The sequence below is a fragment of the Populus nigra genome, chromosome 16 (assembly GCF_951802175.1).
Source record: "Populus nigra chromosome 16, ddPopNigr1.1, whole genome shotgun sequence".
NCBI classification, from domain to species: domain Eukaryota; kingdom Viridiplantae; phylum Streptophyta; class Magnoliopsida; order Malpighiales; family Salicaceae; genus Populus; species Populus nigra.
In genome coordinates, this window is record NC_084867.1 from 1,290,961 (window position 1) to 1,305,910 (window position 14,950).

At 33.3% G+C, this 14,950-nt stretch overlaps 2 protein-coding genes across 8 annotated transcripts; both read right to left on the reverse strand.

Moving 5' to 3' along the window:
• Nucleotides 1-3,608: 3,608 nt before the first annotated feature.
• On the reverse strand, nucleotides 3,609-8,185 carry LOC133675271 (uncharacterized). Of its 7 annotated transcripts, none has more exons than XR_009835388.1 (9): nucleotides 7,984-8,185; nucleotides 7,478-7,519; nucleotides 7,210-7,258; nucleotides 6,675-6,800; nucleotides 6,451-6,556; nucleotides 5,947-6,129; nucleotides 5,159-5,321; nucleotides 4,091-4,664; nucleotides 3,609-3,962 (listed from the first exon to the last, which is right to left on the reverse strand). XR_009835388.1 is itself a non-coding variant. In XM_062096597.1 (9 exons), exons 2-9 carry the CDS (start codon nucleotides 7,222-7,224, stop codon nucleotides 3,901-3,903), a joined length of 945 nt encoding a protein of 314 aa, XP_061952581.1. In that variant the 5' UTR covers nucleotides 7,225-7,281; nucleotides 7,984-8,122; the 3' UTR covers nucleotides 3,609-3,900. The 7 variants fall into 7 exon arrangements, 1 of the variants encoding a protein (XP_061952581.1); XR_009835389.1 differs by lacking the exon at nucleotides 7,478-7,519 and adding an exon at nucleotides 7,044-7,113 and having other exon boundaries at nucleotides 7,984-8,181; XR_009835390.1 differs by lacking the exon at nucleotides 7,478-7,519 and adding an exon at nucleotides 7,044-7,113 and having other exon boundaries at nucleotides 7,210-7,281; nucleotides 7,984-8,181.
• Nucleotides 8,186-9,212: 1,027 nt separating this feature from the next.
• Nucleotides 9,213-11,957, reverse strand: LOC133675302 (ubiquinol oxidase 2, mitochondrial-like). Its single transcript, XM_062096642.1, has 4 exons — nucleotides 11,438-11,957; nucleotides 10,967-11,095; nucleotides 9,822-10,310; nucleotides 9,213-9,700 (listed from the first exon to the last, which is right to left on the reverse strand). The coding sequence occupies exons 1-4, from the start codon at nucleotides 11,813-11,815 to the stop codon at nucleotides 9,641-9,643; spliced, it is 1,056 nt and encodes a 351-aa protein (XP_061952626.1). The 5' UTR covers nucleotides 11,816-11,957; the 3' UTR covers nucleotides 9,213-9,640.
• Nucleotides 11,958-14,950: the final 2,993 nt, after the last annotated feature.

Consider the following 14,950-nt stretch of genomic DNA (forward strand, 5'->3'; position numbering starts at 1 on the left):
CCTTCAGAAGCATTCCTTGAAACAGAATCCTGAGAGCTCTTTCTTCTTCTTTCTCTGCGCTCTGCCAATGTCCTCCTACAACTCCTCTTTTCACCATCAAACTCTGACACTACATGAAACCTGCACAAATAACAAGCTAAGCCCACTTTTAATCTCATCAACAAGCCCATCCGGCAATTACCATTCCAAGCAAACTGTCACTCTACATCAGATTTTGTAAAGACAAGACAACTGAAGAAAATCCCAAAAATCCAGGAATAGTTACTATAGGCTAAAACAAATCAGCCTATAGTAACTATTCCTGGATTTTTGGGATCTGACAGTGTAATGAAATGGTCTCTTGTTAAATACAGATAATTCATAGTTTAATCTAATTTATACTATGTTTAGTAAAAAAATCTCCATCTTTAACTTTTTTACCAATTAACTTTGCAGTTTGATCATCTTCATCATCATTAATAATAAAGATGGAAAAAGCATTGGTTCACTGGATTGAAGTGGAAGCTCACCAGTAAATAAAATAGGTATGTTAGGTTTTGCAGAGCAAAACTGACAAAGCCGAACCTAGGCATTAAGGAAGTAAAGCACATATAAGACAAAATTATCAGAAAAAATGTCTCAACAACAAGAGCTTTAATCCGTGTTTTATTACTGAATTTTATTCTCTACGATGGTCTGCCTCTTGAAAGAGGATTACAACCCCCATTTATAGGTCAGAAATTGGCTCTTACAAGGAAGGAAAAATTAGAATCCTCGATTAAGTTGGAAAAATAACACAAAATCCAAAATTAAAACAGAAAATAACAAAACTAATGAAACATGTTTCAAGCTTAATTTGAGGGCCTTCCCAAACCTCGACCGATTACAGTGATCCAACCCCTATATAACTGGATTTGTAAAACCTTCTAGCTGAATCTGAGCACGATACAATAATCAAATAAAAATTATGAATTATTTCGTCAAAGAAGTCATATGACGTGATCAGGCTTCACTTGTCCTAGTTGATATATATATATATATATATATATATATATATATATATATATATATATCCTAGGTTTTCTACATGGTTAAATTATAATATATTTGCAATTAACTGTTCAGAACCTTTGAAATCCCCTCCATCAAAATCAAAGTGAGCAAACACGGTTTTCTTTATCATCAATGACCAAATTATTGAATTCCATCCAGAAGTGCAGGTTTTAAGCTACGACTTACATGATTTAACATAAAGGGAATTATACAAACGCATTCTGTACAGCAGGCCTTTTGATCATTCGACTGACCAAGACCAAAAGAATCACATTAGAAAATAATGAGAACAATGTCCTTCATACTAATAACTCACATATCTGCATCTCTACTTGTTCATGTGTTCCACTTGTATATATCTTTAATTCCTTATCCTGAACTCTAACCAAGACCTTCACATTTCCATACCTAATGAAGTTTTTTTTAAAAAAAAAAAAATACAAACATTTTCCCACATAGAAACTATCAGGCATCATCACTACGACTAGACTTCTTTTCATCATATTCAAGAAATGGGAAATGATGATCGTGTTGAAAATAAAATTAAACTAAAATTTCTTGCATCCCGAGGCATCCGGACTTCCAGATTGAGTCAGCATAATTACTTTCCTAGTTAGAATACATTTATCGTTCATTTCAATTTCTTATTTTTCTAGAACTTTAGGCATATAAATAAGCTTGTAATTAGAGTTATAAGAAGCAGAGTATAGCATAGACAAAATCAGAATGAAACAATTAATAAAGTATACATTCCTCTCAATTTCTTCTTATTCTTTAGTTTTGCAAATTAGCATTACTCTCCAGAATAAGTTTATGCACCAATCTCCTTTCAACAAGTGCAATTAGAGCCAGGTTGGATTATTTATGGCTAAATTTGATTGTATGTAATGGCCAACTCAAATCTCTCCCCTCATGTCTTTATTTGACAAAGGACAATTATGAGATATAGAGTGTCCTTGCAAAGGCTTGGTTAAGAGCTCAAGATGTATAAGAGATAGTTAAAACATGTTTTAATGGACCTGTTGAAGGAGCTGTGTTAACACCTGTCCAAAAAGAGGTTGTGCAAAAGGCACGAAAAAAGAATCAACCCGCACTAACAATGATTCATCATTGTTTGGATGACACCACTTTTCTAAGGGTCTCAAGAGCAACCACAGCTAAGAAAGCATGAGATATTTTGTAAGGGACAAACCAAGGAACTGAGAAAATAAAAAGGGTTCGCCTTCAGAAACTAAAGGGAGAATTTGAGGCATTATGAATGCATGAATCTCAATCAGTTTCAGGTTACTTTGGTAGAGTGTTGACAATTTACAGTCAGATGATTACATGCGGTGATGATGTGAAAGAAATACTTGTACTAGAAAAAATCATGAGATCAATGCCTAGAAGGTTCATCTCTGTAGTAATCTCGGTAGAGGAATCTGTGACCATTCAGTCAACCATGGGAACCCTTTAAGCCCATGAAGATAGAGTTAGTGAGAACAAAAGAGATACAAGTGCACAAATACTGTTTTTAAAGTTTTCTCTAAAAGAGAAACATGATATTCCAGGATCCAGCCAAAGGTGCAGAAGAGGAAGAGGAGGAAGAGGCAGATTTGAAAAAGAAGACTAAGGTAGTCTCAATAAACTGGATGAAGCCAACCGGACTATAAAATCCTTAAGCAGTAGCAGTAGCAGTAGCAATCCGATATCCACGTTTGACAAATAAAAAATTAAATGTTATAATTGTCAAAAAAAAAAAAAAAAAAAGCAAACCAAAAGGGTTTCAAGAGCATGTCAATTTTCCAGTAGAAGAGTAGTAGGAAGCCACCCTATTCCTAGTCTATATGATGAACAATTGAAAATCAAAGAAAACATGTGCATGCGGTATCTTGACAATAAAATCAACAACAACATGTGTAGATAAAAACAAGTTCATAAAACTTGATAAATCAATTACTATTTTTATAGATCATTCAAAGATTTGCATAAAACAGAAAGGTAAAAATACTGGTGCGAATGAAAGATGATAATCATCAATTTATTGGTAATATTTATAATATCCTAACTATAAAAAACAAATATATGGAATAATTATTGGAGAAAGGTTATAAAATCAAGATGAAACATTGTGGCTTGACATTAATTGATTCCCATGGAACGCTTATTGCTAAAGTAACCATGGCAAAAAAAACAGCTCCTGCCCGCGTCGATTCTCTACCCAGAAAAAGTCTCTGAGAAACTTTCATGCAGGTGTCATAAACGTAGTCCTTTGGAAAAAGTTGTTTGTAGTCGTAGTGAAGGTGCGGGAGGAAACGGTTTACTTAAGGCGTTGAGGATTCAGGCGCCCAAGCACCCTTCACATGCACTTGTAGCAAAGTCTTATAACAAATATTCTACTGTATAACAGGATAAAATGGGATCAAAGCTAAAGTTATTAGCTTCCAATATCCTTTAATTTCTGTTCAAAAACGCATTGCAAAATTCTACCCACAACACCCTATACTACCTGCAATGCAGTGCGGGCAAAAATGTTAACAACCCCTGATAGATAAAAAGTTAATTTTATTAAATGCACGCTTCAAGTTCTCAATTCATAAATAAAAACTTTCTGGATGTAAAAATATATTAATAATGTCTGTACATTTTTTTATTGCATTAAAATTATTTTTTTATTTGGCCCGCAGCAAAATGCAGGTGAATTTGCTTATTAGAAAGATAAAATATAGCAGAACGCTTATTGATGCCTGCCTTAATCTGCTTTAAGGTTTCAAATTCACCATAGTGCACTAGATCCCTCTAGAAAGTCAAGCAAAGTAGGGAAACTTCTCGAGTTCAAACTAAGATCTAGCTAAATATAAACTAGGGCTAAAACTGTGAGGGCTTCACTTAAGATTCTTCTTCTGATTGAGAGCTTGCGGCAGGAAAGGTATCGACAAAGAACTCCTCGACTGATGCAAATAACAAAAAAGTTAAATAAAAAATCTGGAGATAGAGTGATGCAAATAACAAAAACGTTATATAAAATATCTGAAGATAGAGTGAGTCTAAAACATGAATGAAAGAACTGGCAATTTACCATTGTCATTTTGCTCTGAAGGATGAAGCAATCCAGTAGAACTGGAACCTGAATACGCTGCTCAGCATATGAAAGAATAGCATGAATTAAGCAACTCAGCAAATAAAAGGGGGATTTTTATCATATTATGTAATCAAGTCTAATGCAGTTTTTGCTTAATTGCTGTTGTTGAGTTTCCTTGAGTCAGTTAATGATTTGATAGATGAAACAGTGAATTACCTGGAAATAATTTAGAATGATCACACACACACACACACACACACACACACACACACACCATAGATTATAACCTAGCAGACCAGCACCACGAAGAGCTTCAGAATATAATGTGTTTGTCTCACCTTCTACCAAGTTATTGAAGCTAGCATTACCAGGTCCAAGTGGCACCTGTCTTACACTTTGCAAATGAGATAACTCAGCAAATTCAACAGCTGATGGGGCCACACTCTCTTGTATCTCTCTTGGAATGAAAGGAAAATGATCATGGGATGTAACTGATACAGGACTTGGAATCTCTGGCTTCATAAAAGGATGGTTAGGTTCTATATCTGCTGCATTATTGTCCACTGCCATCCTTCAATAAACAGCAGAGCAGTACGATCACAACAGCATAAACCAAGTATTTATTTTATTCCTAATATATCGCTTGATAATTTGTATGACCTCTAAACTTTTCAGTTCAATCTAATTTATCAATATTTTGTATATCTACAAACACATTTATGTTTGTCAACTCTGTTTCTGTTTTGTTACTTGTGCGACAAGATTCACCAAGTTCCAGGCAGATCAACAGTCACAACATAATGCATGGATGATAATGAAAATTTCTATGGAAGAAGCATATTTCAAAATCAATGCAGATTTATACTGTTGAGAGTATATATCTATAGCGATAGCATTTAGAGCACACTGAATAATAAGCAAAAGTGCAAAGGTATCATTCATGAAACATCCACATGGCAACTTCCTATGATATCACCAGTGTAATTGTATGAATTACAAGCCACATGAGCATTAAACGTTAAGAAGAGAAAAGACAGGAAACCAAGACTGAGAAGGAAGTCTCACCATATCCCATAATTCATCTGAGTTGAGAGGAAATTGTCACATTCTGGGTTTTCATATACCGGGTCATAGTTGGAAATGGTGCCTGTGGAATCATTCTGGGAATTACTAGTTGATGGAATTGGATGCTGCTGCGGGAGGGTATATACCTTATGTAAATGGTTAACTGTGCTACAGAAAAGGAGCAAAAAGCTCTAATTCAGAAAAAATATCATGATAAAATAGCAATAAGGATTTTTACTTGCTGGAAATAATTGGCATGATAAATAACAGCTTGAGAATAATTCAGACAACCTAGCGAAATTGTATATGTTTTGTGCTTGGATGTGGTTTTTTATCTTGAAGAAAGTTTTGGATTGTGTTTTATGTGCCCGATAAGAGATTCAAAGTGTCCAACTCTTACGCACTCCTTTGGCCACCTCTTTGTAATGTACATGACTATAGAAATATCATACTATCAATACCATGGTTATTCCTTTCACTCAAAAGATTTCTCAGAATTGTCTGTGCAATTAACAATGATCCCCTTGCATACCAGTGCAAAAAAGGAAGACAGCGGAGGTGCTACCTAGCTAGGGGGTAAAGGTTGATTTCAGGGCATCAGACGCCCAGCTCCAATCTTCCATTCAAGATAATAAAATTAGCCTTTACAAATAAAGGCAGTAGAGAAAAATGTTGAGAGCATATTTTTTCTATCAGTATATTTTTTTCAAATTTATTCAAATGCTAACTTGTATTCTTTAACTTTATTATGCTTTTGATACAATATAATATTTATGCCATAAACTTACCTGGCATGCGCTGAATGCCTTCCTGCATGGAAGCCAAGGGAGCCTCTAGAGGTGCAGCATAACTCAGCAAATTGTGGTGATTCTCAAGTAATTCATTGAACTTAGCAATTTGTTTCTTCAAAACTAACTTTGTGTAATAGGCCTTAAAAAATCCTGCGTTTTCTTGCTCCAATCTATTCCATACTAGGGAAAAAAGAATGTTGGAGCTATTATATATATAAAAAATATTATACTAATACGAACCATGGATTCATGCGCACTTAATCCCAAAGATAAGCACCGGATAAAGATAGCATGGAACAGAAGAATAGGGGAAAAGGAAAAGATTATCGTTAGCAACACTGGATCACAATGATATAATATCAGCACAGGCACTCCAATGATAGAAGCACCATTGCACTAACATCTCATTCTTTTTGTCCATTTATCGAGTGATGACAACCAAGCACCACTGTATGTAGAAGAGCAAGTAAGAAGACTTGTAGTGACGAATGAGTGATTTACCTATGCTTGTAAAGCCAGGCTGAATTCTAGCTTGTTCTAAGAGTGTCTTAACCACTTCATCTTTATTCATATAAAGTTGAAGACACCTTTCGATCAAATCTTGGACCTACACAGCCATTTATATAAAAACAAAGCAAAAACATAGAATGATTTATCTCAATTGCAATCTATAAATCAACAAAACCATACACTGATGCAGATGAGCATCAAATGTATTCTCTTACAATTTTAATTTCTCTACAGAGAGAAGCTGTTCTGCTGTTTCTTGCAATGGACACTGAACCAGTACCCACACCAGGAGCCCCAGGTGTCATATTTTGTTGGTTTCTTAGTCTTGCTTCGGCCGGATCCTGTGAAAGTTTATTTCAATTAGTGATCCAAACCAATAGGAAACAAAATAGGTTTAATAGGGCTCAATTATCTTCACTTGGCACAGCAATGCAAGCAATCTGGGAGGGGGTTTTCAATAATTGGAAATGCCTATTACTTATCTAGCATTGTCTGTAATTTGATTAGAACAAAATTTTCAACAGAAATAAAAAATGTTCATCGTGGCCAATAACTCCATGCGTATAACCAGCCCAGATTCTTACTGGTAATTCAATATCAGTGTTCCACAACAGAGATGAGCTGTGACAGCACTCAAAGCTGGTTTGCTACTAACTACAACATTAATACCATATGACATAAGACTTGAGATAATTGACTGATTACTTTAAGAAAACAGACAAAGAAAGTACGAGTTGATGAAGTCAATACCTTTTCAAACTTCATTTTAACTCAATAATAGCAAGGATCTCTCTTGATGCTGTAAAGGAAATGTATGGTTACCTGAATTTGATAATATAAATTAGAAATTAAATATATATATATATATATATATATAAAGAAAAATGATTCTTCGAATTCTACACAATTATATGTTTTGTGCCTGAAATAAATAAGATTAGATCAAAACAAGGAGATTTTTTTCGTGAACTTGATAAATAACCAAAATTCAAAACAAGGATTAGAACAAAAAAATCACCTGGAATGAAACAAGATTCGATTTTTTTCTTTCTTGCATTTTCTTTAGCAACCAAACAAAGCCAGTTCCAGATAATGGCAAGAGATTCAAAATTAAGACTATCAAACAGTAATTTAAGCCATAATCACATTTAATTAATGATAATGAAAATAACAATTAAAGGAAGTTGAAGTTTCATTCTGTCATCTTCTAAGCAATCAAACACATCCAATCCAACAAAAAACAGCAAAAAGATTCAAACTTTGAGTAACCAAAATTTAAATTCCTCACAGAATATTTTTTATTTCATTTTCTTATTCACTTCATAAACAAACAAATGAAGAACTCAACCAAATCAACAACTCATTGAAGTTCATAATCCCAATTTTGTAAGCAACCAAACACACCCAGCTCCAAAAAAAAAGAGTTTTAAACTTTAAATCACCCCAGATTACAAAAACTTGAGAATTGCCAACAAATCACAAAAAATAAAACCCTTAAAATGTTTACGATCACAAATATCTTACCTTCACTGGTATTGAAAGAGGGTTAGTGGCCAATGTTGGCCAGCCACTACAAATAAGGAATGACAGTGTTCCAGTTCTAGCTTTCTACGTCTCTCTTAAGGGTGCACCTGAAAGTTGGTCACTATCTAAATAAAGAAAGAAGTGACATTTTCTGGGCTTGTTTGCGAAATTCTTGGGCTTTCTTAGCCCAAAAACTTTTCTACTCTAAATTTTCTTACCATCCAAACATGACAGAAGTTATCTATCAGTCCCTGATATTTTGAGATTGCAATTAAATTGTTATATGTGAACAGTATATATTTATCTCGTCATGAGATAATAACCGGCGATCATTCATATATAATCATTGACGAAAACGAGCGTGCTAGTGCTCAACTTTATAAAATTCAACGAATGTAATTTTATAAATAATTTTGATAAAAGGTTTCAAATATTTTAGTAACTAGGTTTCCATCTTTCACTAGATTCTTGGATTCATATCCGCAACATGTTAAGAGTAATTGAAATCCAACATAACTAGTTTTCTATTTTGGTTTGGATACATATATGATAATTTGCTAACACACCATTTGTTTTTATATTTTAAAAATATTTATTAAAAAAAATTAGATTGTTTTATTTTATTTTATTTTATTTTGATGTTTTTTAATTGTTTTAAAGTTGTAATATCAAAAATAAATTTTTTTCATATATTTTAAAATGAAAACAATTACTAGAATAGGAAAAATTTCTTCCATACAGGGATTAGATTAGCACAATTAATAGTTACAGAACCACTTTTGACTTTCCTTAAACAGATGCCATGGCCATTGGGCATGTTCATGGGCTGGTTCAGGCCCTCTATTTTGTCAAGTTCCAAATGGGCCAAGACTGAAACATTTCTTCAAAATAGGTTAAAGGCTCAGCCCATAAACATGTGGTGGTGCTATAATAATCTGATCATTAATAATCATCATGATTATGACACATGCCTAATAGGAAGGGAAAGCAGGCCAAGATGGCGGCCTGAAGTCAGTCGTACGTCATGCCTGATGGTGGCGGAAAAGCTAACTCGTGCAGCAGACGCGTTAGTAGCTTTATTTATTTATTTATAAAAATACTACTTTGCTTCTATAACTTAATAAATATGAATAATTCATGAATAAGCCCATGTGGCAAAACTATGGAAAAATTGATTTAAAGGGCAAGGGTGTCTCTAGCAAAAAAAATATATAAAAAAAATCAAAAAGTTCCTAAAACATGGCAGAATTTTTTTTTGAAGGATCTAAAAAACAGTGAAAGTACAGATATGTCTCTAAATAATTATAGAACGACAAATTAACCATACCGTTACAATACAGTAAATCAAGAAATGTGTGCAGTGGTTTTCCCACTGTAATAAGCATCTTATCATTAATAATCATCACTCGCCGCCATTGTTGCCTGAACGTTAAGGGTCACGGTCGCGATGACAAGTACCACCCACCGGCCGATGGTGATATCCAATACTAATCAGCCACTATGATTGGTGGCCGGGGCCCCACAATTCTAATCAACCACCTCGCCGTTCCACCAATGACCATAAATTGCTATTTAATAGCATAATATAACGTGGCACCATACCACAATAGTTAAAAAGTTTCAGCCTGTCTCCTGGCAGCAGCCGCAAGTAGGCATTTTAGTGATAACCAATAGGAGCAGGAGCTTCTTTTAGTTCACGTCCTTGATAGTGTATGTCCTGCAATTGATTCAAGAACAACGGACAGATAAGAATTTGGAAAGAAGAGCTGTCTTAAATGAAGATAAGGGTTCAAGAATGGCGAATTTGAAGAATTTCAATCAGATTCTTAATTAATTACCGAAGCAAAATGATTCACATCGCGGTGGTGGGCCTCATCAGCTCTCACAACCAGAACAACATCGCGGAGGGTGGCGTTAGGAGGCAACCGCCAGTAATCAACAGCAATGGCAGGAGCAGGAACATTCTCAATGTTGCCTTTGTCCAACTCCTTCAGGAACTCGGTGTAGGAATGGATAGCTTCTTCCTCGAGGTACCCCACCATGCGATGAGCGAATTTGGGGGAGATAATGTAGCCAAGGAAGTAAGCATTCAAGAAAACACCTTGGACAGTAATCACCAGAGCGCGCTCATACCACCTGGGCTTTGCCACCTCCATGAATGTCATGAGATGCATACGCTCGTTTTCAGCCTCGTCAAGTAATGTTTTGATCCATCCTCCACTGTGCTCAAATCGCCTCAATGACTTGCAATGTAGCAGCATGCCTCCTACCATTCCTGGCACTGCTGCCACAGTTTCTAGCATCATTGCACGGCAGCCATACCTCCTCTGTTACATGCACAAATAAGACCAAGTTTTTAATACATCGGCATTAATTATAATTTTGAATGTAAATCTAACAATCTTTTGTAGGTAGCAAGATTCACAGAGTTGTTTTTCCTAGCAAAAGATAGGAGAATTTAGAAATTTGATTCCTGATATTTAAGAACTGATCATCAAATTTATGACCCATTTGCAATATGTTTCATGGATGATCATTCGGCAGGGAATCAACAGAACCATCTTTCCTGAGCTACAATTTTGGTATTTATTCATAAAAGAATACTTTCCCGGTAATTATTCATAAAAGAATACTTTCCCAGATCATTTTTCGCTGAACTCTTCCGCAAGTAATTTTCATTTCACAGATAAACGCCAATCAATTGGCCTCTGATACTATATTTCACACAACAACAGAGGGCTAGCATTCTGTATTACCTTAAAAACCAAAACAGAAGTCAAGCTTATGGCCCAATAGCAATATTTTCAAGGATGATCGTTCAGTTTCGTTAACAAAAAACAATCTTGATAATTTGGTGTAGAGGTATTTGAACAGACACAACTTAATGAATCTAAAGAGTCAGAATTTGCAAACCCTTTAATTAAATTGATCAAAAAGAACAAATGAAAACAAGCGTAAAGTGAAGAAATTGAACTAATCATACCTGAAAGAACAGATCAGTGGGCAATCTCAAAGCCTTGACAGTCCAATAAGCCATTTTGTCCAAAAAGGTAGCTGGGACATGATGTTTCTTCAGGTCAATTGATAAATCAGCAGAATACGTCTCCCATGGCTTCAATTTCATAGAACAAACCATAAGTACAAGATCAATCTTCAAATCCCAAAATGAAAAGAAAACATGCACTGAATTCCACAAGATTTTTTATGCATATCTAGTGCAGTATTGATCCTCGCCTCACAGACTTGAAAAAGAGAGCAGATCTTCAACCTGCTCTCCTATAACACCCTAACAAGAACAAAAAGTTTCCAAATAAACGACGAAGAAAACTTTTTTACCAAGAAAGCAACTTTGATTCAAGAAACCAAAACCATACATAAAAAAAAAAGGAAATAACCCTTAAATCTTTATCAAAATAAAAACCACAAAAATATTTAAAGAAATTAACAACCTTACCCTGAAACAATTCCACTTCCATTCAGCCCCATCTTCTTTAGTAACCCTACTAGGAGGAACACCCCAGTAACTAGCAATCTCCTTCTTCTCCTCTTTATCACTACCTTCCGCAACCGGTTGGGTTTGCTTCATCTCCACCTTCTGTTGGTCCTTCTCGCCGAAACTCATAGTACTTCCATGCCTCACACCAAAAACCGAACCACGAACCCAAAATTCACCAATATTCTTACGCACAACATCCCCATGAAACCCCACCGCTTTGGCTGTGACTGCCTCTTTGGCTACTATGCCACGAGAGATGGCTGTTGAGAAAGAACGTGAAACAAACATCATGGAACTCGCCAACTTGACGCCTCCGCCACGGCTTGCCATCATCATCTTGATGATCAGGAATGCCACAAGATGGGAAGTTTTCTTTCTTTTTTTTTTTTCCTTGTCGGTTTCTTTGGTTAGAATTTAGAAAGTTTGCGGAGATATAAAAGAGAGATTTAGAGGACGTTTTGGTATTTTTGTTTCGACTTTCTTCTGGTGAGGTTTAAGGAAGGTTTATATATAAATTATAGAGAGTGGGTGTAAGTTTTTTATTAGAGCTATAGACACGGTTTCCTATGGATTTTATAATAAAATTATATATTTATCCTCGATTGGAGAAAAAGAAAAGCTTTGATGATGGGTGCTTTGTTCTTTTTTATTATCTATTAGTTATTAAAATATTATCTAGCGATGTTTAAGTTTTTTTTTTGTTTTTTTCTACATTAAAAATACTATTTTACTTTTGAAGCCAAAAATATTTAGAGTTGTTGAGAAGGATTTAATTTTTTTGAAAATCAATTTTGGAACACGAAAACAAATAGAGTAAAAACTGTGATTTTTTAAAAATTCACTATTATTATAATTATAATTTAAAAAATGATTAAATGAGTTAAAAATAAAAGGAAAAAGGGAGAAAAAAAATATAACAAGATTCTAAAAATATATTAAAACGTAGGCTATATACATTGTCCAATGGGTGAATAACACATTTTATTTTTATAAGGCATATGTGGTCTACTTTGATTAGTATTTTTCTACATTCTTTATTTTTTTGATTTTTATTTTTTTTTCTTGGTCTTTTTATTTTTTTTTCTTTCAATTTCATCATTCAATCAAAATTTTTGTTATTTTATTTTTTATAATTTGATTTTCATTCTTTTAATTTTTTTTATTAAAACTATTTTTCAATTAAATTTAACCCTCCAATTAAACATTTTTGTTTGTCCTCTGATTAATTTTTTTATTTTCACCTTTATTTTTCTTAAATCCATTTATGTAATTGATTTTTTTTTCTTGGTTTCATCTTTTGATAATTGATTTGTTAGGAATTCGGCTTTGTGCGATCTTATCTTTATGTATTAGTTTTTTAAAAGATTAGTCTTGTGATTTTCTTTGATTTATTTTGTATGAATTTATTATGGTCTCATGACGTAAGTTGCAGGTTTTGCATTCCTTTTTATAATATAAGTTTTTTAAAAAATTGTCTTGTTTATATTTGGGTTTTCAATATATTTTTTTAATTCATTTATATTTTTTTTAAATAATATTTTATATATGTTCGGTCTTGCATAATATCTTTTAATATCTTTTAAAAAACAGTTGAAGAAACACCCAACTTAAAAAGTCCATGAGATATGGATACGAGTAAACTAAATTTCTAATTGAGATGATTCTCTTGTGGAAAAATAGTAGTCATGGATGAATTTTGAACAAATGATAAATTATTCTGTTGTTTTAATAGCTAAGTGTACAAAATGAGTCAATCGAATTTATTAGCTATTGGTCAGCTCTTAGCTATCAAGATTCAAACCTCAAGTATAAGAGATTCAAGATTTATATTATTTTTTTCTTGATGATAATACAAAAAAAAAATAACAAAGCTCATTATATTTTTCAAGAAATTATTTGATTTAGTATCCAAATGATATTTTTTAATCAATCTATTTCTATCAAAAAAATTATATATCTTTTAAACCTGATCCGGGATCAACTCGAGATAATTCTCTGGTCACAATCAACCCAATTTTTTTTATTTTTTAAAAAATTAAAATGCATCACTTTAAAAAAAATCAACGAGTTTTAACTAAATTTTTTCTAGATTAACCAGGTTGCGGGTAATTCAAATTTTTAATATGTCGTACTTGACCAATTCTTTAATTATTTTTGTAGAGATTCGGCTCGGTTTAGATTTTAAATTATTCAAGTTATGGATCAATTTATCAATTTTAAAACAATGAAAAATCAACCTTAATAATTTCATTTAAAAAGAAAAATAATAACCGAGGAATTTGCTAGAACGAATTAATCAGAACACTACTAAAGATATTTAGCATGAATTAGTCTTTAATTAATCTTTCGACTCGTTTTATATATATATTCTGCTTCAAGACTGACTTTATGACATTGAATGAGGTCGCCATGTTGGAATTTTTTATTTATTTATTTACGTGGGTAATTAGTCTTTAATTAATCTTTCGACTCGTTTTATATATATTTTCTGCTTCAAGACTGACTTTATGACATTGAATGAGGTCGCCATGTTGGAATTTTTTTATTTATTTATTTATGTGGGTGTCCGGGTCAGCTTGCGCACACCACGACTAATTCCACGGTCCAATGAACACCCTACAAATTCAGTGGACATGTAAAGCACCGCAGGTGTGACAGACATATACATGAGGACTCAAACCCAGTAACAACAGGAGAAGACAAACCCCTCCTACCGCCAGGCCAAGACCCTCGATGCCATGTTGGAATTTTATTTTTATTAGAGAACGTGTCCAAGGTTTTTTTTGTTTTTTTTTTTTGCCGATTCTGCCCTTCCAACTTTTTCCAAAAATATGGGGAGTCAGTAAGAAAGAAAAGTCGTATGAAAGCGACTCCCGGCAACTTGCGCAGTAGCCTGACAACTTTGAAGCCTTCTGTGGTCACAGTCCAAGCCAGAATAGTCAACACGGTTGGAGGATCGATCCGGGTCTTCAGATTATAGAGCTAATTTGTGAATTATCATATTAATATATGATTTTTTATGTTAATTTATATTAATTATTTTTATTAAAATAACATGGTTTTATTTTTTAAAATCTTATTTGGTGTTGTACAAATGAATTTAATTGGACCAACTAAATTGATAAAAACTTAAATAAATTAATTAGATTTTAATTAAACTTAAAAATTAGTTTTTGATGAGGTTAGAGACTGAGTTTTTTTGTGTCAATTCGCCAGCTAAATTTAACAATTATAATTCAAACTATACTTGTTATTATTTCATAGATAGAGATGTATTGAATATTTAATTTTTTATTTTATTAATTAAATGTTTTAATTTTAACTTTTTATCAATTGAAAAAAGACATAATTAATTGTTTTTATTAATATTTGTTGAAGATTTAGTGATGTATTAATTAAATGATGACATGAATCATAGTTTTTAGACTCGACCCAGTCTAAAGCTCGAGTTTCAGGTTTTGACCGGGTCAC